We start from the raw sequence: 22862 nt of genomic DNA on the forward strand, positions 1-22862 counted from the left end.
TAAGCACTGCTTTTATTGCTTTTCATACATTTGGGATGTTGTGTCTTCATTTTCATTGAAATTTAGGAAGTCTTTTATTTCTTTCTTTATTTCTTCCCTGGCCCAGTGGTCGCTGAGTACGGAGTTGTTCAGTTTCAAGGACTGTATAGGTTTTTTGTTATTTCTATTGTTGTAGTAGTTCAGCTTTAATCCATTGTGATTTGATAAGATTCAATGGGTTCGATCAACTTTCTTATATTGGTTGAGGCTTGCTTTGTGACCAACTATAAGTTCGAATCTGGAAAATGTTCCATGCAATAAATAAGCATATGGAATACACTGCCGGTGCCACACCGACCAGCGGAAATAAGATACCAACAACCAGACTTCTTCTCGAGATCTTTACTCAGGATTAAGCTCAGTGGGAATGGCCCCGAAGAAGGGAAGGGCCAAGCTTAAGTACAACTCAAGGGCCAATCAGCTCATGCCAGGTGCCACCTCCTCATAGGTCCACGTCAGAGCAGGACTGCTCGTCATCAGATCACCAGTTACCCTTGCACAGCCTTTTGACATATAAGGACTTGTTTATCTTAGAGAGCGCTCGCTGTCGGGATGGCGGAAGGCGGAAGCCTGTGCCATGTTAAGGCGTGGCACCTCGCAGCTCTCCACAATACACAATAAGGCAAAATATTCATACACATAAAATAAAAGGTAATAAAAAATGGAAGAAAACTCAAATGTGTTCATATTAGTCACTTGAGTATAGCACAAAATGATCACTCTGGTCTCCTATATATACCTGACATAATAAATAAAGTAATACAATTTTTAAAGAACAAAATTTCCATCTGGTCTTTGTCAGAGACAGGCTATTTTAATGGTCATAGTGTAGGTATATTGAAACTTGTTTGTTTCGTTTTTGTTTTTTCAAGACAGGTTTCTCTGTGTAATAAGCCTTGGCTGTCCTGGACTCACTTTGTAGACCAGGCTGGCCTCCAACTTACAGAGATCCACCTGCCTCTGCCTTCTCCTGAGTGTTGGGATCAAAGGTGTGCACCACTGTGCCCTGGCTGTGTCAAAGGTTTTTTTTAAAGCCCCACCTCCACCCCACCTCTTGATGAACAGTGTTAAAACTCTGCTTGCTCCTCCCAGGGGGAGGAAAGCCTTGTCAGGCTTTACAGCTGAGCTCTTAGTGGGTGGAGTACTGATCAGTTTTCTCGATGGGAAAGCTCTGAGAGCTGTAGGATTTTGGACAACAATGAACACAGAACAGCTGAAAATTGCTGACAGAAAATAGACCTTGCCTGAAGGGCCTCCAAAGAGGGCTCTGCATTTGGCACAGGTCCAGATCTGTACCATGAACAGAAAGTGGGTGCAGTAACCTAATGCTGACATCTTCGGTGGCAGCTCATTTTTGATAACTGAAATGTTAATGGGCTCCTCTTACCATCCTGCGAAGTTTCCTGCACAAAAGGCCCAAGTCAGCCCCCACCTCTACTACCTCTACTTTTAAGGCTCTTTTTCCTCCTGTTTCCCAGAGCCAGGAGATGAAGTAGATAGCGAAGCATTTTCCCGTTGCAAGCTGTTGCTCTCTGTGGTTTTATTGCATGAATGCAGAAAGCTGTGCTAGGTTTGTAAGCCATAAAAGAGGAACTATCAATTTGGCGTTGGAGTCCCCGTCACGACACAGCTGGACTCTTGTGCATCATTTCAGCTGAAACTTGGAATGAGAAGCAGGGTGGTTTTCTCCTCAGATGCTCCTAGTATCACTTTTCTGCCTTCTTGTCTTTTCACAGTGCACATCCTCCTGTATTGGCATAGCTGAGACGGGGTGATGGGTTAATGGGATCTGTTGGGCTTCTGAAGGCAGTGTGGACTTGAGGTTTTTGAAGGTCTTCATTAATCTTTCTAGCGAGGGTGTGGTAGAAATTCAAGCACCTTCTCTATTGCTTTGATTCAGTGGTCCCATCTGAGCTGCGCAGTAGCTGTCACAGATTACCACACAGCAGAAAGTAGAGGCCCGTGGGGACTACTTCCAACACTGTCTTCTTAGGCTGCAGAGAGAGAGAGAGAGAGTGAGAAGGAGAGAGAGAGAGAGAGAGAGAGAGAGAGAGAGAGAGAGAGAGAGACAGACAGAGAGAGACAGAGACAGAGACAGAGACAGAGACAGAGACAGAGCAGAGACAGAGACAGAGACAGAGGAGCCTCTCTTAATCTGAAGTCCAAAGAGGTTTGAAGTCATATCATGGACTATGATAGATCAAAAGAAATATTTTGTTCTTAAAGCAGGCACAGAATTTTTTATTAATTTATTCTTGTTACATCTAAATGGTTATCCCATCCCTTGTATCCTCCCATTCTTCCCTCCCTCCCATTTTCCCCTTATTCCTCTCCCTTATGACTGTTCCTGAGGGGAATTACCTCCCCCTGTATATGCTCATAGGGTATCAAGTCTCTTCTTGGTAACCTGCTATCCTTCCTCTGAGTGCCACCAGGTCTCCCCCTCCAGGGGACATGGTCAAAGGTGAGGCACCAGAGTACGTGAGAAAGTCATATCCCACTCTCCACTCTACTGTGGAGAATGTTCTGCCCATTGTCTAGATCTGGGTAGGGGTTTAAAGTTTACCACCTGTATTGTCCTTGGCTGGCAGGCACAGAGTTTAAAGGAAAAGATTCCATTAATTAATTCAGATGCCACCCCCAGCTATTTAGTTGCCTTTGAAGGGGCTCCTGAAAGTTTTCACAACAGTGAAGATGTAACATTCAAATACAAAGGAGATACGGGTATATTACGCTCTTATATTTAGATTGATGTACAGTTTGGGAGAAGGCAAACTTACTGTTGTCTTTATTCTCAGACCATGTGATGTGTGCCAACATTGACATGTGGGTTTTAAAAAATAATCACTTTAGCTGTTCTACCCCAATGGCACTGGAAATCTACTCTCTCAAGGAAAACCTTTGCAAGGGATGGTGGAAACTTTAAAAAAAAAACTATTTATCCTGGGGAGGGGAAGGCTTTTACTTTGTGTCTTAAAATTATAAGCACAGACTTTCATATAGTTAAATACATCTTAGTTATTTGTCTACTTTTCCCCTCCACAAGTGTAGTATGGCCACAATCCCATATTCCTGCCCAACTAAGACATGGTGGATAACGGGATGCTGTATTAGTTACTTATCTGCTGCTGTATTAAACTGTTATGAGCAAAGAAGCTGAAGGGAGAGAGAGTTTACCTTGGCTTATGCTTCCAAAGGGAAAAGAGATGATGTGATATGATCGTATGCTATGAAAGCGCAAGCACAGCAGCAAGCGCGGGGCGTGTTGGCAGGAGCAGGAAGCTTTGGCTTCAGGGCTTCAGACCTCACTCCCCAGCATGAGGCAGGGAGAGCACTCTGGGTATGATGCTGTGAAGCTCTGAACTCTAAACCCTGGCCAGCAGTCACGCCCTTCCTCCCACAATGCAAACAGCACTACCAACTGGAGACCGAGTGTTCAAATGCGAGACTTGCGGAGGCGAGGGGGAGGGGGACAGACTGGGGGAGGGGGCGGAGGACTTTCTCATTCCAACCGCAAAGATTGCCCTGTGAAGTGGAGCCACCAAGGGAGAAAACGCTTCTTCTAATCAAACTAAACCCTGAACACAAGTTTCTGCTCTTTATGAGATCTATTCTGACTCTCGACTGTTGAAATCCATAAAAAGTTGAGAGTGAAATGAATTGCTATAGAAAATGTAGTTATCAAAATATCCAATTGGTAGTCAGCATGTGTGTGTGTGTGTGTGTGTGTGTGTGTGTGTGTGTGTGTGTGATTTCCTAGAACTTTTATGCCCGAAGCAAGATCTTCTGCTATGCCAATACTGAACAGTTTGGTGCGCACTATAAACTCAAATACATAATATAATATAACATATTATAATATTATATATAACGTAACATAACATAACATAATATATATGTACAGATAAGCATATGAGTGTTATAATAAAAAGACACAATGGCTAAGTATCAAAGGTTTATTCATTAAAGAACACTTACAGGTTTATGTTGGGCCATGCATAAGTTGCTTAAATTCAGTCTTATTCATTAAAAATTGCCCAGTTATAATCTTAGTATGTGCAAATGTATCCAATTCATTAATATTAGGCATATCACAGTGATATGCACAATTGTTGATGATGAGCCAGTGAAATGGCTTTATGGGTATATGTATTTGCCACCAGTGCAAAGGACCTGTGTTTGATCCCTGGCACCCATACAGTGGAAGGAGAGAAGCAACATCCACAAGTTGTCCTCAGACTGCCATATGTGTACTGTCACACACATGAATGTGTGTGCATGCGCATACATGCACGTACGCACTACAATACAATAAAATTATTTTAAGAAATGGTGTTTTTTTCATTAATTTATGTATTTAATCACCTTACAGCCTGAGCACAACCCCCTCCCTCTTTTCCTCCCAGCCCCACTGTTGTACCCCCTCCTCCTGTTCCCCTTTCCCCTTCTCTGAGGAGAAGGGGAGGCTCCCCATAGGTCCCAACCCACCCTGGCACATCAAGTTGCAGTAGGACCAAGTGCATCCTCATCCACTGAGGGCAGACAGCAGCCCAGGTAGGGAAAAGGGATCCAAAGGCAAGCAACAGAGTCAGAAACAGCCCCTACTCCCATTATTAGGGGATGCATGTAAGGACCAAGCTGCACATCTGATACACATGTATAGGGGGATCTAGGTTAGTTGTTCAGTCTCTGTGAGCCCCCATGGGGCCCGGTTAGTTGACTCTGTAGGTCTTGTGGTGCCCTTGACTCCTCTGGCTCCCCTAATCCTTCCTCCCATTCTTCCACAAGGCTCCCCAAGATCCACTTAGTGTTTGGCTGTGGGTTTCTGCATCTGTTTCCATCAGCTTCTGGATGAAGCTTCTCAGAAGACAGTTATGCTAGGTTCCTGTCTGCACTCAGAGCAGAGTGTCATTAACAGTATCAGGGGTTGGCTCTCTCCGATAGGATTGGCCTCAAGTTGAGCTAGTCACTGGTTTGCCATTCCCTCAGTCGGCTCCATCTCTATCCCTACACTTGTAGGTGAGAATTTGGGGTGGGTTGGTGTCCTCTTCTCTGTCCTTCCATTGAATGTCCCACCTGGCTACAGGAGGTGACCACTTCAGGCTCCATTTCCCCTGCTACTCGGGTCACACCCATAGGCTCCCAGGAGGTAGTCATGAGAGCCCGGTGTTTATTTAATGCACATGGTGGGTCAGACTCCATTCTCAGTTCTTCTTGTGTCTTAACCAACTTAGTCCTTACAGTTTCTATGGTGGTGGCATCCTCACGGCGAACATTTTACAGGAGGAGAGAAAAATCTGAGTTCTGGAAATGATCAGCAACTTACCAAGGGCACATGCCTTGCAGGGGGCAGGGCAGGGGTTGTCGTTCTTGTCTTTCTTAGTAGCCAGCACGTGCATGGACCTTTTCCCACCAATCAGACACTCAGGCCTTTGGATGCTGGGCTAGGCGCAAGCAGCATTTCCGTTCTGCATCCCCCACCCCATTCTTTCCCTCCTCATTCTCCTCCAAGCATGCCAGAGGTGTTCTTTGACATGGATAGATGCATCGCCCCCCACAAACACACACACATGCTCTGATACCTTGAGTTCTAGGTGTCATGGCCTCGTCAGGAGCTTAGGGACCACAGAACTGTCCCCTTGAGGGCTAGACAAGAGGTGGTCTTGGCAGAGGATAAGCCTCGGGCACTGTGGGATAAGGTGTTGGCTCTTTGGGGGGTCTCTGGTCTCAGGAAAGTGAAGGAGGGCACCAGGGAAGAACATGAAATTAAATCCAGACCGAGTCGGCAGCAGGGCACTAATTTCAGCCTGGAGGACCCTCTTTTGTGCTCCCCCTCACAAACAGAGAGACCAAGATGGTGGTGTGGCGGTGGATGGAGACACTGAGCCACGAGCCCCAAGAGAGTCCAGAACTGTATGTCTTCTTAGAAGTCCATGGGATCATTCTCACATGAAACATGGCCACCTGCACACGCATGGTTACCCAGCTGCTTTCTGAATTCAAAGCCCGAGTCCAGTCCATTTACGACACTTCCCTTCTGGCTTTCCCCTTGCTTTATGGCGTCGTCTCTTTGTCATGCCCATTAATAGTTGCTCTCTTCAGATGGCTCCCTTCTCTTCTCACTGTGCTATTGGAGACCATCCCACCTCCCAGATTAAAAAAAAAAGCACGGCTCTTTTGAGAGCTTACAGCCCCCACGTGCCCTAGTGTGAGGCCTCCACCTGCTTTTTCTTCTGACCCTTCACACTCCTGTCTGTAGTACAGATAGCGATGCTGCTGGCTGCACCCTGCCCTCCTATTTGGATCCCCATTCTAGTCGAGTATGACACACTGGCTCTCCTGCTCTCCTTATTTCATCTACGGTGCTGTCGGTGTGGTGCTCTCTTGCTGCTCGCCTGGATCCTTGCAATTACCCTTCTGACCACTTGAGATTCAAGTTCTCACTTCAGCCGCACTATCTTGGGGCTCATTTCATCAATGGTCTTCATAACATATACCTCTCATCTGATCCAGCTCAGAATTCTCCAGTGGCCTCTCACTGCTCAGAGATACAATCTGGGTTTCTTTCCCTGGTCTCCTATGGCCTGGGTTTCCTAACCTTTCTTCCTGCACCCCACCACCTCCCATCATCTTGCATTGCACACTCTTGGTATTTTGAAGTGCCATGAATACCCAATACCATGACCTCACGCCTTCACATGCACTTCCTTTGTTCAAAATGCTCTCTCTGGGCTGGTCCATTGGTACATTTTGCCTTGTCTATTGAATGTCAGCTTAAAATGACCACTGTGAGAGCTCTCTGTGATCTCTTCCAGGGGAGACTCAGCTTCCCCCTTTCCTGTGTTTTTCCAACTGCATTTAGAATTGTTTTACTGAGATGCTCTATTAGCCAGTATATCTCTCTTTTTACTTGGTAAGGTTGTGTGTGTGTGTATTGGGAACAGTGGGGGGGGGGCAGGTAGTAGTCTGACTATGTCTATATTTCTTCTTCTTCTTCTCTTCTTTTTCTCCTCCTCCTCCTCATCCACTTCTCCTCTTCCTCCTCCTCTTCTTCTCCCCCTCCGCCTCCATTTTCTCTCCTTTCTCCTCCCTTTTCCTTCTTGAGACAGAACTGTGCAGCCCTGGCTGTCCTGGAACTCACTCTGTAGATCAGGCTGGCCTCAAACTCATAGAGATCCACCTGCCTTTGCCTCCCAAGTGCTGGAATTGAAGGTATATGCTATCACTGCCCAGCAATTTTTCATTTTTCAACTAAGATTTATTTTAGTATTATCTTTTAAGCGTGCTCATTCCTACATGTGGATACAGATGCCCATGGAGAGCAGAAGGGCCAGGTTTCCCCGTAGTTAGAGTCACAGGTGCTTGTGGGCTGCCCACTCTGAGTATTGGGAATTGAACTTGGGTCCTCTGCAAGTTTGTGGTCTTAACCACGGAGCCATCTCTCCAACGCCATGTCTCTAGTTTTCTACAATACGGTACAGTGCAGTAGTGCACTGGTCAGAACAGCTTATTCAGGCTGGTGTAACAAGATTGCTGTGCACAGAGTAGTTCATGAGCCTGAGGATTTTGTTTCTCACAGTTCTAGAAGCAGAGGCCAAGATCAAGGTTTTGGCAGATTCGGTGTCTGGTGAAGGTCTGTTTCTCATTGATGGGACATTTTCACTACTACTTCCTTATATGGCGGAGAGAACAGGAAGATACTCATGTCTCTCTAATTAGGGCGCTAATCCTATTCACGAGGCGTCCACTCTCCTAATGCCAACACTTTAGGGGTTAGCATTTTAACGCATGAACTCAGGGAGACATGAGCATCCAGGCCATGGCAGTGACCACGACCCACTTTACAGTTTGGAGCATGGTCAGCACTGCCTGAGCCCCTGTGTCCTGAGTCACTCATCGCCCAGATAGCTTAGCTTTCACGGCGACAATTGTTCCTTTATGTTCATGCCACCTGTGTGTGCATCTTGGAACACTATGCTTAGTTCTCCCGGTTCTTGGGACTGGATGCAGGTGTGAACACGGGCACATTTTGTTATCCCTTTTTTCTTGTATCATCTTTGTGAGACCCATCCATGCTCTGTGTGATTACAGGCCTTCCTTCGTATCACTGTGTAAGTAGGTCTTTGTGACAGGAATACTCCAAATCTCATGTGTTGGTCGTGGGCCATTTGGTTCATTTTCAGCTGGGGACTGCTAGGGTGGTTAGGATACATCATGGGTTTCTTTGGGGGGAATTTAAATGTGGCGTGAGCTGCCTGTTGCAGGGTGTGTTTCCCTTCAGCTCTACCGGGTAATGACAAACTGGCTTACAAAGCAGGACCTCCTGTTTCTAGTCTCCCACTGCTGACAGTTCACAGCACTTTTACCTTGACCAACTTGTGGCGTCACCAAACTTTAAAATATTTACCTTCTGACTGGTACGTGGTGGAGTTTCACCATGGTTTTAACCTGTCTCACCCTCAGTAATGAAGGGGTATCTTTTCCTGTGCATTAGAACATTAGAACATTTTTCTCTTTGGTGAAGGGGCAGTTTAAATTTTATTCACTTTCCTCATTAATTTTTTTGTCTTTAAATTATTACTTTGTGAAAGTATTTTTTTTTTATCTTCTGGATTTGAATCCTTTGTCAATGTGTGTTGAAAGTAGTATATTGTAAAATCAGACCCTGAATATTTATGGAGTAGAATTTTTTTTTTTTTTTTTTTTTGGTGCTGAGGAACAAACGGAAGCAAAACAGTTAGAGGAACAATGACAGTAGACAGTCGATGCTAGTACAAACGAACCCTCTCTTCCTCCTTTTCCCAGGTGTCATCATCGTCCCCAGCGCTGGCGTTGGCATTGTCCTGGGAGGCTACATCATAAAAAAACTGAAGCTTGGTGCAAGAGAGTCCGCGAAACTAGCGATGATCTGCAGTGGGGTGTCTTTGCTGTGCTTCTCAACCCTGTTTATTGTTGGATGTGAAAGTATTAACCTAGGAGGCATAAACATCCCTTACACGACGGGGTAAGTGCCTCTCAGGGGCCGCGCCCTGCATCAGCGGGGTTGAGGTGCCACGTTCTATGAGGTTCCGCACCTGGGCCAGACCGCTGCTCCCTCCCACCGCTTCCTGTGCTCTGTCTCTGTAACTGGCTCCCAGAGGGTGGAGGCCACAGGGCGGTCATCTCTGTGTCCCTTTTGAGTGACTTCTGTGGCATTTTAATTACAGGATATGAGGAGGAGATGGCTACTGTATTCATTAAAATGTTTTCAAGGTGTGTTGTTCTTACTGGGCAGAGAGGTAGCTTAGTCAGTGCAGGAGGAACTAACTTGGATCCCAAGAACCCATGTAAGAAGGCCAGGTGTGATGGCGCACGTGTGTAATTGCTGGTCTGGGGAGCTGGATGTTAGAAGATGCCTGTGGCTGCCCAGGCTGTGTATCCTAATTAGTGGCCCTCAGGCTAATGAGAGACCATTTCAAAAATCAAGATGGAACATTCCTGACCTGAGCCCGTGTGCACGTACACTTCTGTACGTACATGCACAAACACGAACCTGCACCCCAACCAAAATTTACAAAATACACTCCACTGGGGGAAAGTCTTGTTTCCAGTTGAGTCCTTTATTCACTTACTTCTTTCCACTTTTCCAAACTAAATTAGGTTAAGACTTTTTCTTTTCTTTCATTGGATGGTTTTTCAAAGAACTCATTTCAGTGTTTTACCTCCCTTGACCCCTCTCAGATCCTTCTCACCTTCCTGCTCCCCCAACTTCATGTTCTCTACTCTTAAAGTAATCAAAATGAACGAACAAACAAACAGTAAGACAAAACTACCAGAACAAAACAAAAATCCCAGAAGAACCAAACCCCACTAAGTCCGGTTCATGTGGCCCGGCTGCTCCTGAGCACGGGGCCTTTCTTGGATAGTGGTTGGCGTACAGGGTGAGACTTCATGGAGAAAGCTGGATTTCCTTCTTCCAGCAGGTAGCAATTGCAAATAGCTTCTTGGTTAGGGATGGAATTTTGTGTCTTCTTGGTGCTGGGATTTTTGTCTGTTTGAACCTGTGCAGGCTTTGCACACACTGTGAGTCTCTTTGAGTTCATATGTGTATCATCCCTGTTGGGTTGGGAAGATGCTAGTTACTTGGGCTCATCCATTAACTTCTGGCTCTTAAAACCTTTCTGTCTCTTCTCCCACATAGATCCCTGAGCTGTGAGGGGAGGGTTTGATGAAGACATATCAATTTAAGGCTGAGTGCTCCAAAGTCCCTAACTGTCTGCACACCGTCCCTTCAAGGGTCTCTGTGTTAATCCCCACCTACTTCAAGAAGACAGTTCTCTGATGAGGCTTGAGCAATACACTGAGCTATGGGTATAGCAATATATGATTTCGAGTAATTTTATTGCTATTTTCCTTTAGCAGAGTAATAGTGGTAGGTTTTCCCTTAGGCCCATGACATATCTTTAACATTGTCTGGAATGTGTTCCATCCCATGGGCCTTAAAATACAGTTTTATTTTATTTTATCTATTTTGAATTTTTAAAAATTTATTTCTGTTTTTAAATGTATGAGTGCTGCATATATGCCTGCATGCCAAAAAAAAAAAAAAAAGGGTAACAGATCTTATAAAGTAACCAAAGGGAAGCACTGCCATCTGGTCGCTGGGAATTGAACTCAGGACCTCCAGAAGAACAGTCAGTGCTTCTAACCACTGACACGTCGTTCCAGCCCAAAACCCAAATTTAAAAGGTGGTTGACTACGCCCATAACATTTGTGCCACTATTGCACCAGTATATGTTGCAGGCAGATTGCTATTTTAGGTCACAGAGTTTATTGACAATTGTTTTCTTTACCCTTCTGGTAGCATGTGGGGTACCTTCCAGCACCATGAACCCCAGTCAGTAGGGGCGAAGCTTATAGTTGGGCACCAACTAGAACTTTCTATGTTCGATACATAAGTGGTGTCTTCAGCAATAGGGCTTTCAGGTTGCAGAGACCAATAGCCTGTGACGTTTCAAGGAGGAATGACTCAACAAGCTGTACCTGTGTGACTGGAGATTTTACTGGGTGGCATAATGTGCTTAGTTAGGGCACTGTCTACCCCATTATCTGATGATTGCATTTAAATGCTTTCATTTATGTATAGATTTTAGGAAGCTTCTACAGTAGTAGGCTTCTGGGTTTTTTGTTGTTGTTGTTTTGTTTTTTTGTTTTTTGTTTGTTTGTTGGCTTCTGATTTTTTTAAAGGCCTTTACTGTTACTTGTCGTTCCCCATATTTCTCATATTTCCTCTTTTACTTGACCTCCCATCTCCTCATTATTTAATCCTCCATTTTTAGTTTCTTCTTTATCTTTCTATAATCTATGTGCTGTTTCCACCTTCCTTCCTCCCTTCCTCCCTCCCTTCCTTCCTTCCTTCCTTCCCTCCTTCCCTATCTTCTCTTCTCTTTTCTCTTGCTCTTCCTCCTCTTTCTTGAGACTAGGTCTCACTATGTAGCCCTGGTTGGCCTGGAACTCACTTGTAAATGAGGCTGGCCTCGAACTCACTGAGACCTTCTCTCTGCTTCTGCCTCTCAAGTGCTGGATTACAGGTGAATGCAATTATATCTGGTCAATAGCTTCATCCAGTTTGTATATCTCCCAAATTTTCTTTATATATAGCACTTTGAGTTTTTACTGTTTTATACTTAAAATCAGCACTTGACACTTGATTTTCTGGGCTTTGTCATTATATTATTATGTATTTGTTATCATGCATATGTTTGGACATTTCTATACCATTAGTAAAACTGTGAAGCATAGCCAGCCCTCAAGCCAGAACATGCCAAGCATTCTTCTATGTGGCTTACGTACTACTAACTTATGTGAACTTATATATTGTTAGGTAGGTACTATTATCCTGAACTTTTGGCAACAAAACTTAAATGTGGACCAAGCGGATCGTTTGTTCAGTTTTTAGCCATGTTACCTCCTCACCAGGACTTCTCCCTCTTTACTTAGGTCACATTACTCCTCATTTTCCCGTATAAGTTAGTACATCTGAAACCATTTGTGTTTAACTAGATCCTTTGTGCTTACCTTCTTGATCTAGGTCCTTCAGATAAGCCCTATTGTTGCCTCCATAATAGTTGTGTCTCTCACATCTAAAACAATGCATGATGTTCTGTTGCATGGATGGATGGATGAGTGGACGAGTGGACGGATGGGATGACTGACTGGGTGGACAGATCGGAGTTAGATGGTAGGGGAGTTAGTGGCTGGATAGCTCCAAAGGACTTTGTTCATTTATTATGCTGCCCACTGTATGGACCCTTTTACTTAAAGATGTCTTTTTCCTCCTGAGCTTTAGGAAAAACCTCTCCTACTATACCTTTATGCATTTTTGCCTCTGCCTTAGTCACTGCTCCATTGCTGGGAAGAGATGTGATGACAAAGCAACTATTATAACAGGAAGCATTGAACTGGGCTTGCTAACAGCTTCAGATATTTAGTTCACTCTCCTTGTAGCATCAAGCATGGCCGCAGTCAGTCAAGTGCTGGCGTTGTAACTGAGAACTGTATCTTGATGTATAGGCAGAGAGGGATTCTGGTCATGGCAAGAGCCTTTGAAACCTCAAAACCCCAGTGACACATTTCTTCCAATAAGACCATTCTCTCAATCCTTCTAATCTCTTCAAACAGTTCCACTTCTTGGTGACTATGTATTTACATATATATGCTTATGGTGGCCACTCTTTTTCATTTTTAGATTTATTTATTTATTATTATGTGTGCAGTGCTCTGCCTGCGTGTACACCTGGAGGCCAGAAGAGGGCACCAGACCTCATTATAGATGGTTGTGAGCCATCCTGTGTTTGCTGGAAATTGAACTCAGGACCTCTGGAAGAGCAGACAGTGCTCTTAACCTCTGAGCCATCTCAGCAGCCCATGGGAACCATTTTTATTCAAACACCCACATTCCATTCTCTGGCCCCTATAGGCTTATAGCCATATCATAATTTCTTAAAAAATACATTCAGTCTAACTTCAAAAGTCATCTTTTTCTGTGATAGCCTCAGGATGTTTAAAAGTTCAAAGTCTCTTCTGAGATTCATGGCAATTTCTTTTTTTGTTTGCTTGGGGTTTTTTTTTTCCAAGACAGGGTTTCTCTGTGTAGCATTGGCTGTCCTATACTCACTTTGTAGACCAGGCTACCTCTGCCTCCCAAGTGCTGGGATTAAAGGTGTGAACCACCACACCCGGCTATCATGTCGATTTCTTATCTTCAATCTCATGTAAAATCAAAATCAAAAAGCAGATCACATAATTGCAACATACAATGGCACAGGATACACATTATCATTCTGAAAGGAAGGACAAGAAACCTAGCGAGGAAATACTGGACCAACACAAGTCCAAATACAGGCAGGACTGACTCCAAATTCTACATCTCTGTGTCTGATCTGATGTCAAAGGATTCTTCAGATCTCCAACTCCGCTCAGCTATGTTTCCTGAAACATGCTTTTCTCTCTTGGGCTTGTTCCACATGCAGCCTGCAGCTCTCCTGGGCAGGTTTTCCACAACTCTGGTATCTCCATCATCTTGAGATCTCCAATACAATCCAGGCTTCACTTTCACAGCTTCATGGAGTGGCCCCTCTGGGCCTCCGTACAGGGACACCCCTGATACATGCCTGGTCTCAACATCTTCCCTTAGCCATGGAGGGGAGACTCTACAACCCCTGTCTCATATCATTAACTCTAAAGCCAGACCCACATGCCTGAAGCTGCCATGTTATGTTGCTTGATGGGGCTGGAATTTGGCCACCTTGTTCAACTACAGTTGTATCAATTTTCTTTTACTGATGGTTTTCTTCACCACTTACACTTTTCTTTAATTCCTTTTTACAAGTTGGAAGCTTAGATGGTGGGGTCTTGCTGTGGAATTACCACTTCCTTTATTCCATTTAGCACCAAGCTTTTTTAAAAAAAGCTTATTATTTCCTTGAGCACTGGAATTTGGTCTTCTATATTATACTCCCTGGTGCTCCTTTTTCCCCTCAAACTGTACATTTTGCATTTTTCCTTGCTAAGCTTGTTCCTTTTCATTACAGAGTTGCATAAGAGTGACCAGGAATAGCCACAAGACAGAGTCAATATTAGGCTGTTTTGAAATGTCTGCCAATGCCATTAATCTCAAACTCTTCAATTTACCCTCAGAAAAAAATTTTTAGACAAAGGTTAAAAAGCAGCTGCACTTTTCTCCAAAATATCACAAGAATCATCTTGGCCACTAACTAATATTCTTCCCCCTTTCAGCTGGGCCATTATAATCTCCATTGTTCTCAGCACCACTATCATCTATGTTCTTACTAGGATGGCCCAGAAAGTCCTGTTTAAAATGTTCAACTGCTTTTTTAGTCTAAATTCCAAAGACTTTCATATTCCTACAACAAACAACATGGTGAGGCCTGTCATAGCAATATCCCACTCCACAATACCAACTTCTGTCTTAGCTACTGTTCTATTGCTGTGAAGAAATGTCATGACAAGCAACTGTTATAAGAGAAAGCATTTAATTGGAGGGTTGCTTAAAGTTTCAAAGTTTTAGTCCTTTGTCATCATGGTGGAAACCTGCAGACAGACACTGGAACAGTAGCTGAGAATAACATCCTCATCCATAAGCAGGGGGGGGGGAAGGGAGAGAGAGAGAGGGGGTGGGAGAGGGGGAGGGAGAGGGAGAGGGAGAGGGAGAGGGAGAGGGAGAGAGACTGAGCTTCTGAGCTTCTGAGCTTGGCATATGCTTTTGAGACCTTAAAGCCCACCCCCATGACACATGTCCTCCAACAAGACTGTACCTCTTAATCCTTCTAATCCTTTCAAAAGTGTCACATCTTTGATTAAGCACTCAAGTAAATGAGCCTATGGGGGTCTTTCTTTCTTTTTTTTAACTTGTGAAACTCACTCTTTTGTTTTTTAAAGATTCATTCGTTTATTATTATGCATACAATGTTCTGCCTGCATGCACACCTGCAGGCTAGAAGAGGGCACCAGATTCTCATTATAGATGGTTGTGAGCCACCATGTGGTTGCTGGGAATTGAACTCAGGACCTCTGGAAGAGCAGCTGGTGTTCTTAACCTCTGAGCCGTCTCTCCAGCCCCATATGGGGGTCATTCTTATTCAAACCTGCACAGCCTCTTCGTTTTCCCTGTGACCCCCAAGGCATGTGTTATTCTTCTGCTGGAGCTTATGGGATGGATTTCTGTGTGGTAACTTGCTCTGTCATATTTCATAAACTTGTACATTTTGCTTTGAGAGCTTGTTTCAAAAGCCTTGCCTTCAATTCTTTACATAATTTAAAAAGTTTTTTGATGGCAATTTTGATTGCCACCTTTTCTTCGCATTCTGTGTTTTAGGGATTAAGGTCTCCCTAGATCTTTTTGTATTTAACAGTTAGGATTTTACCCCCACTGCTTCTGTGTCTCACATCTTATCATTTGCTTTTGAAGGTTCTTCCCCCTGTTTACTTACAAAGGTCTTTCCAGGCTGACTGCACTCAGGCGGGCATCTCTCAGGGTATGCCTGCTTTGTGTGTCATCCTCATATAAGAAGGAAAGAGTTAGTCTGGGTCATCAACATCTACAGTAAAAATATTTGTCTTCTGCAATTTCATGTAGTTTTTCTCAGAGCTTTCTGATGATTTTGTGAGTTCTGAATTGGAGCTGGGGGTAAGAATACAGATGAGAGAGGAAGGGCCCATCCATGGCTCATCTGGGGCGTCCATTGTGTTCCCTTCCACAAATCAGTTTGCTCCCAGTGTGTCTCACTTAGAGCTTTGAACTTAGAGTCTTATAGAAATTCTTTTAGACAGGCTGGCACTTGGTCTGCTGAGGCACCATCTTTGACAATAAAGTCATGGCTGTCTTTTTGCAATTCTCATGTACTGTGCTGTCACTCTATTTCTTCAATATTACATGGCTTTATTCCTTTTTTTTTTTTTTTAATCTCAGGCCACTTTTATTTTAAATGTATTTTTGAAAAGTCTGGAAGCAGTGGGGTGTGGTGGTGGCATGCCTTTTATCTCAGCACTCAGAGAGGCAGAGGCAGATGAATTGCTGTGAGTTCAAGGCCAGCCTGGTCTATAAAGTGAGGGCAGAGAAGCCAAGATTATACAGAGAAAGCCTGTCTTGAACTCCTGCCCAAAGAAAAAAGTGCGGAAGCCAGACTGTGCATCTTACCTGCCTTGGAACTACAGGTTCCCTCAAGTCTTTTACAGCCCTTGCTTAATGCCATTCTGTCCTGCCAACCCCGAATCAACTGCTTCTGGACCGCTAGCATTGCCAGAGGAAATTATGTAATTGTGCTGATTGGCTCCATAATAAATTTATGAGTTCCAACCTTAGCAGGCCCTCATATTTGCTGAGCAATCCATTTTCCTAGCCATGGTCGGTTTCCTTACCCAAACTCATAACTATGGTTCCTCTTTTGCTTTTTAATCCCTTTCCTCAAGTCTTTTAAATCTTATCTTAGTTTTGCTTTTCTTTGCAGGCAAACAGCTCCATGCTAGTGTGAAAATGAGGTTCCTACATCCCTTTCCACACAAGTCACCTTGTCTAAATCAATTATTATTCTCAAAGGCAAGCATTGGCTTCATTGTTTTCTAGCTGTGTGACTCCCTCCCCCACCCCCCAGCACATACACAAATGATCTACTATTGTATCTTGGCTTCCCCCTGTGTAAAACTGATGAAAATGTCAATCTCAGCATGTTAAAAAATTAAAGTAACACGGAAGGGAGAGAGCGAGACATCACCTTTTCTGTTTCCAGTCCCTAGCTTACAGCATTCAGCTATTGTTAAAGAAATAGCTAAATTGTTTTTATTATGAAGATTATTTAAGATTCGCCAAGTACTTGGCATCTGTTTCTTTTTGTCTCTATTCCCGTCCCTTGAGATCATGCAAAGCAACCCCATCCATTCTTCTAGAATGCAAGTAGATGCCAGGCTCTGCCTGTGCACGGGAATGCTACTCAGTGTTGCTGGACCTCATTAGAAACCCATATAAATATGCATCTTAGAGGCAGGCTGTGGTGGCACAGGACTTAAATCTCAGCACTGGGGAGGCAGAAGCAGGTTCAAAGCCAGCTTGGTCTACAGAGGGAGTTCCAGGACAGCTAGGCCTACAGAGAGAAACCCTGTCTTGAAAAACAAAGTATGTATGTGCATGTGTATGTTTTGTTTTGAGACAGGGTTTCTTTGTGTAGCCTTGACTCTCCTGGACTCACTTTGTAGACCAGGCTGGCCTTGAACTCACAGCAATCTGCCTGCCTCTGCCTCCTATGAGTTGTCTCAATCCACGATTTCTGGTACCCCTTATCTGACTGTGACCATTGAGAGTGATCATCCTATCTAGGAGTCTGGGACACTGCAGCAGGGACCCATGTGTTCTAGCATGTTTGCAAACTGATTTCGGTGACATTTCGGAATTTAGAGAAAGAAATCTTTAGTTTTCATGCATAATTTCTCTGGCTTTCCACCTGTTCCTAGAAAGATACTCTAAGAATGGATTAGAATGAACAGTTTTGAGTGGCAAGGCCTCTCTGGCATGCCCCTTTCAGAGTGTAGGTAAAGGGAGATCCATATTGCCGTGGCTGGGTTTTCGTTCTCGGTGTACAACCTGCCTAATGGTGCATGGCTGCCTACTTTAGTAACTTTAGTTTTCTACCTGTTATTAAGACTTATACATCTTCCCTTTTGAAAGATGGGGTTTCTCTGTATATCCTTGGCTGGTCTAAAATCCACTCTGTAGACCAGGCTGCCCTTGAACTCACAGAGGAACTGCTCACCTCTGCCTACCCGGTGCTAGGATTAAAGAGGTGTGCCACTGTGCACTGCCCACATTGTAATGTTTAATCCTATGAAGTCAGTAAAGTGATAAATAAGGAAAAGGACACCTAACATTTTAAATGATGGCCTGAGGGTTTAGCCCAATGACCACCACCCGTCACGTTCAGCAATTAGATCTGTTGAGGTGTTCTAACCATAACAGTCAAAATAAAATGTAAAGGAAATTCAGATTCAAGAAGTTGATGTGTTTCCACCTGAAAAGATCCCAGGAGCTATAGCTGATAGCCTGATACATTTTCAGTTCAAGCAATTACATTCCCAACACCCATGTTTTCTCTGAAGTTTAATTAATTAATGCGTTTGGCTTCCTCCTGTGGCCAGTGACTTGTGTCTTAATCATCTTGTAGTCAAATTGTTGGCATTTATCATGAGAGTCATGACTTAAGTAAGACTTTAAAGAAACACATTTCAATAGAGAGACTGCCTGCCTCTCTGTCCCCTCTGCCTTCAAATAACTTTTAAAAGTTGATTTAAATCTAATGGCTAACTGAATTTCCAACCAGCGCTGTCTCTTGACACATCAGTTATTAGCAGCAGCTTTATTTCTTTCATCTATCAGGCGTCATCTCTGCGCTTACAGTTAAATCTACTAGGATATCTTCAAGGTGTCTTCTTCTGACGTCAGTGATTGAGTGAAACTTTTTCCACAGGTGACTTCTTGAGCTGCCAACTGTCTGAGAAATGACAGGTTTCGGTTTGTGGCCATGAGAATTGGACAGGACCGCCCTGTAATAGGGATACTTCAATCTTGGTTTAGCAGCAGCAACATCTGAAGTTCACAGTGTTTGTGGATTTGAAGATGCAATTAAATGTGGACCTTTCTTATTTTAATACGTTGGGTTTTTGGAAGTTGAGCAGCAAGTGAAGTGGGATTAGATCTTTATAAGGAAAGTCAACTCATTCTCAAAGACCTAGATCTGGGGACAGTTACACAGCACTGACCTGCTAGCAGGAGTGAAGGGGGAACGCAGTGATGGTAACAGTGGACTTAGATTTATTCCTTTTCCTTCTAGTTGTGTGGCTGTCTGCCCCAGCCTGCGGGGTTCGACTAAAACTTAAGAGGAAGTTCACCTGTTGAAAATGCAAGACACAAAGGAGAGCAAGTCTGACTGATCAAACTCTCAAACTTTATTAGTCAGGCAGCAGCTTTTATAAGTCAGAAGGCAGGGAAGCATATTGCTATAGCAACCTAGCCGCAGGCTTTTTTCAAAACAGAGGGAATTCCAGGCAGGGTCATAATGTCCTGCCACACAGGGTATCTGGCTCCCTCTTTGTCTAGTCTAACTGCTAAACCATAACAGGGTTGCTCCATCTCTATCTGTCTTTAGTCTAACTGCTGACCCACAACAGGGTCAGCTAGTTTCTGGTGAAAGGCAAGCTCTGGGAAAGATGGAGACTTAAAGGTGCAGACTCTGACAAGATGGCTGAACATTGGCCATATGGCCTATTGTCCCCAACAGCTGTCTCAAAGCTCCTTGTGTAAAAGCAATAGTAAGACCAGTTCTCACGAGGGACAGATGAGTAACTTATACACTCCCTTCACTGCAAATACATTGAGAAAAGTAGAACTTTGATGATGTTGATTTTAAATGATGAGATGACAGATAAGAATTTTTAACCGGAAGTTGTATAGCTTTACGTATCCAAAGATGGATTTTACTATGGCACCAAAAATTATGTGGAATTGAAGGAAACATTGAAGTTTTCTTGAAGACTAACACAAATTGAAACGATGAAGCAATTAATAGACAGATAGATAGAGATAAAGACAGGTAGTGAGAACATTTCCCTTACTTTTTGAGTGTTCTTTTCTTCAGAGAAATTTTTTTTCTGCGTTAATTATGCTCCTTAAATTCACGTGATTTGAGTGCAATATACCTAGATTCCTACCTTTATATTCTAATGGGACAAACTTATGGTGAAAGAATGTTTAGGATCTCCTCTTTGAGTTATGTGGAGACCGTGAGGTGCCACCTACATGAACAAGGCCTAGTGGTCTTCAGATCTTGAGGTAGGCTGCTAAGATACAAGTGTTGGTGTGAGTGTGATGTGTTGAGCAGAACTGTGCTCCTAGGTACACACTTGTGGCAGGGGTTTGTTTTAATTCATATTAGGCAACGACCTGCTTTGCTATTATATATCACTTAAAAAAAAACATCGTTTCTTAGGCATTGATTGATAAAGATTGGCCAGTGGTTATTCTACATTTATATCTATCTATCTATCTATTTATTTATTTATTTTTAAGATTTATTTATTTATTATTATTTATACAGTGTTCTGTCTGCACGTACACCTGCAGGCCAGAAGAGGGCATCAGATCCCATCATAGATGGTTGTGAGCCACCATGTGGTTGCTGGGAATTGAACTCAGGACCTCTGGAAGGGCAGTCAGTGCCCCTAACCTCTGAGCCATCTCTCCAACCATTTATTTATTTTGCTATTGACTCTTTTGGGCTGGTTTTCCTAAGGACACGCTTGGTGACTGCCAGGCAGATCAGCAACATTGCTACGTAATTTCGGAGACCTCTTCCATTTTTCTAGCTCATGTTAGCAGTTTGGAGCGTCCAATCATAAACTATTTGATAGCAAAGTCCCGTACATCACTCGAAATTAACTGACACTGACTCACTGGGCACAGAGACAGTGCGTGTCTAATCCCAGTGCGTGGGAGGTGGAAACAGGAGGATCAGGAGTTCAGGGTGTCACCCGAAGCTCCATAGTAAGCCTAAGCTCAGGACTGCAAGAGACGCAAACTCAAAAACAACAGTGAGGTTCACCTGCACAGACTCATGAGTTAACAGGAGCGGTGCATTTAGCAGGCTGCCTCATCTGGAACCTTTCCGTTTTGAAAGATGGTAGATGGTCTCTTTGTGCTGATAAGTGCAATGTGCCCTATGTAGTCTTGTGCACCTTCCGTCCCCATCAGGCCTTTGCTCCTGACAAGTGAAGGGTTTCTTCATGCTTTAAGATTAGCCCTTGCACTACTGTGAGGAGTCAGTTTGGGGGATGACCATACTATGCTGCATACACCTCCCTTTTGTCTCACCCTAGAAGCCAAGTGGGGCGGAGCCTTGTATGAGAGTAACAGGGTGTTCTGGTGAGTTAAAAGTTATTCCTTTTAAATTTTTATTTCGTCCTTTCTTTCTTTTTACCATACAGGTCCTTTGGGTATATATTATGGCTTCCAGTTTAGTGTTTTAATGGAATTCCTAAATGTGAAAATGAGTGGGTCTCTGTGTCTTTATGTGTCTCTTGCACCTTTTCATGGGCAGTTTCCGTCTGTTTATTTTGTCCTATTCTAATGTGTTAAGTTAGTTTTTTAAAAGTATTTATTTTATTTTTATCATTGTCGATGAGAAGCCTGCTTGTTTTCTAATGAAAGACAGAAAGGCAGTGGGTCCTGATGGCGGGGCGGGTGGGAAGGAACTAAGAGGACTAGAGGGAGGGGAAACCATAGTCAAGATGTATTAGTTGAGAAAAAAAATCTATTTTCAATAAGGAAGAGAAAAAAGACTGTTTGCAAATCAGCCCTGTGCAGAGGATGAGCCATGCTGGCACCCTCTCTTTCATCCCATGGTGACCTTTCCTCTTGATGACTCTTATGAATACCTACTTCCGTTTGTGATGACTATATTTGTTGCCTTAATTTAACTACTTTTTCATTTTTAAAAATGCTACTATTGCTGCTGCTGTTGTTATTGTTGTTGCTATTTGAGTTCTAGGATTTAAAAATACTTATTCTCACCAATGTGTGTGTGTGTTTATGTGAGTTCATGTCACATGTGTGGGGTGCCTACAGAGGCTGGAGGCATATGTAGAGAATCATTTTTCTTAGAGTTTTTACTATTATAATATTTTACTTAGATAGAGACCAGGAGAAAAACAAGTGTAACACAAGAAAGACCAGAAAGGAAAGTTCCTGTCTATGTCTAAAAAAATACGTTGGTGTTGGCTTAAGGCTGTTTCTCCTGAGTGGACAGTCTCCTTAGTGACAGGCATTTGTAATGTGTGGCTGTTACACATGAAGGCAGAGAAGGCTGTAAGAAGGAAAATGCCAAGCAGCTTTTAAATAGCATCAATAACAACTGTTGGTCTGCTATTAAAGTCTGCCATTTTTAGTGACTAAGCACCCAGCCTGATACAAGCTCGTCTGTCCTGTCATGGCTTGAAGTGTAGTTCTTGAAGTGGTTTTGAGGCAAATCTAAAACAAGCTGCATACATCCACACGTCTATACTTAACATGGCAGCAGGCTTCTAAATCTCCACTTCATCCTCTGCAGCGTGTGCTTATTGCTCTGACGTCTCATCTTCAACACCATGAACATTTGGACTCCGTGGTCCTTTTTTTGTGGAAGGTGGAACCTGCCCTGAGCACTGTGCTGTGTTTGGAGGTGTGGTTGTGTAACACCTAACAGATGGCCACAGCATCCTTTAGTGAGGACAACCAAAACTATCTCCCAACATTGCCTAATCTCCCCTGGGTGGGAAAACAAAACTGTCCCTCTTGAGAACCATTTGTTGACAATCATTGTGGGGGTGTATTCAAACCAAGAAGAGACTTGATAACCTATGAACATATACAGGAGGAGGTAATCCCCCTCAGGAACGGTCATAGGGGAGGGGAATAAGGGGAAAATGGGAGGGAGGGAAGAATGGGAGGATACAAGGGATGGGATAACCATTGAGATGTAACAAGAATAAATTAATAAAGTAAAAAAAAAAAGATGTCTTGATACCAAGAGTTTACAAACATCATGCTTGTTTCTTTTCTTTCTTTCTTTCTTTCTTTCTTTCTTTCTTTCTTTTGTTTTATTGAGACAGAGTTTCTCTGTGTAACCTTGGCTGTCCTGGACTCGCACTGTAGACCAGGCTGGCCTCAAACTTACAGGGATCCACCTGCCTCTGCCTCCTGAGTACTGGGATTAAACGCATGCGCCACTACCGCCCAGCTCAT

At 43.5% G+C, this 22862-nt stretch overlaps 1 protein-coding gene across 6 annotated transcripts in view; it reads left to right on the top strand.

Annotated features, from left to right (window-relative positions):
* SLCO5A1 (solute carrier organic anion transporter family member 5A1) overlaps positions 1-22862 on the top strand; it is a 121698-nt gene that overhangs the window by 84775 nt on the left and 14061 nt on the right. For all 6 annotated transcript variants that reach the window (XM_084787860.1, XM_084787855.1, XM_084787858.1 and 3 more), the window contains one exon: positions 8845-9043. In XM_084787860.1, the coding sequence (XP_084643986.1) occupies positions 8845-9043 (199 nt within the window). The remainder of the gene's footprint in view (positions 1-8844; positions 9044-22862) is intronic.

The sequence above is a fragment of the Acomys minous genome (assembly GCF_964271855.1).
Source record: "Acomys minous genome assembly, chromosome: 1".
In the NCBI taxonomy this organism is placed as follows: Eukaryota; Metazoa; Chordata; class Mammalia; order Rodentia; family Muridae; genus Acomys; species Acomys minous.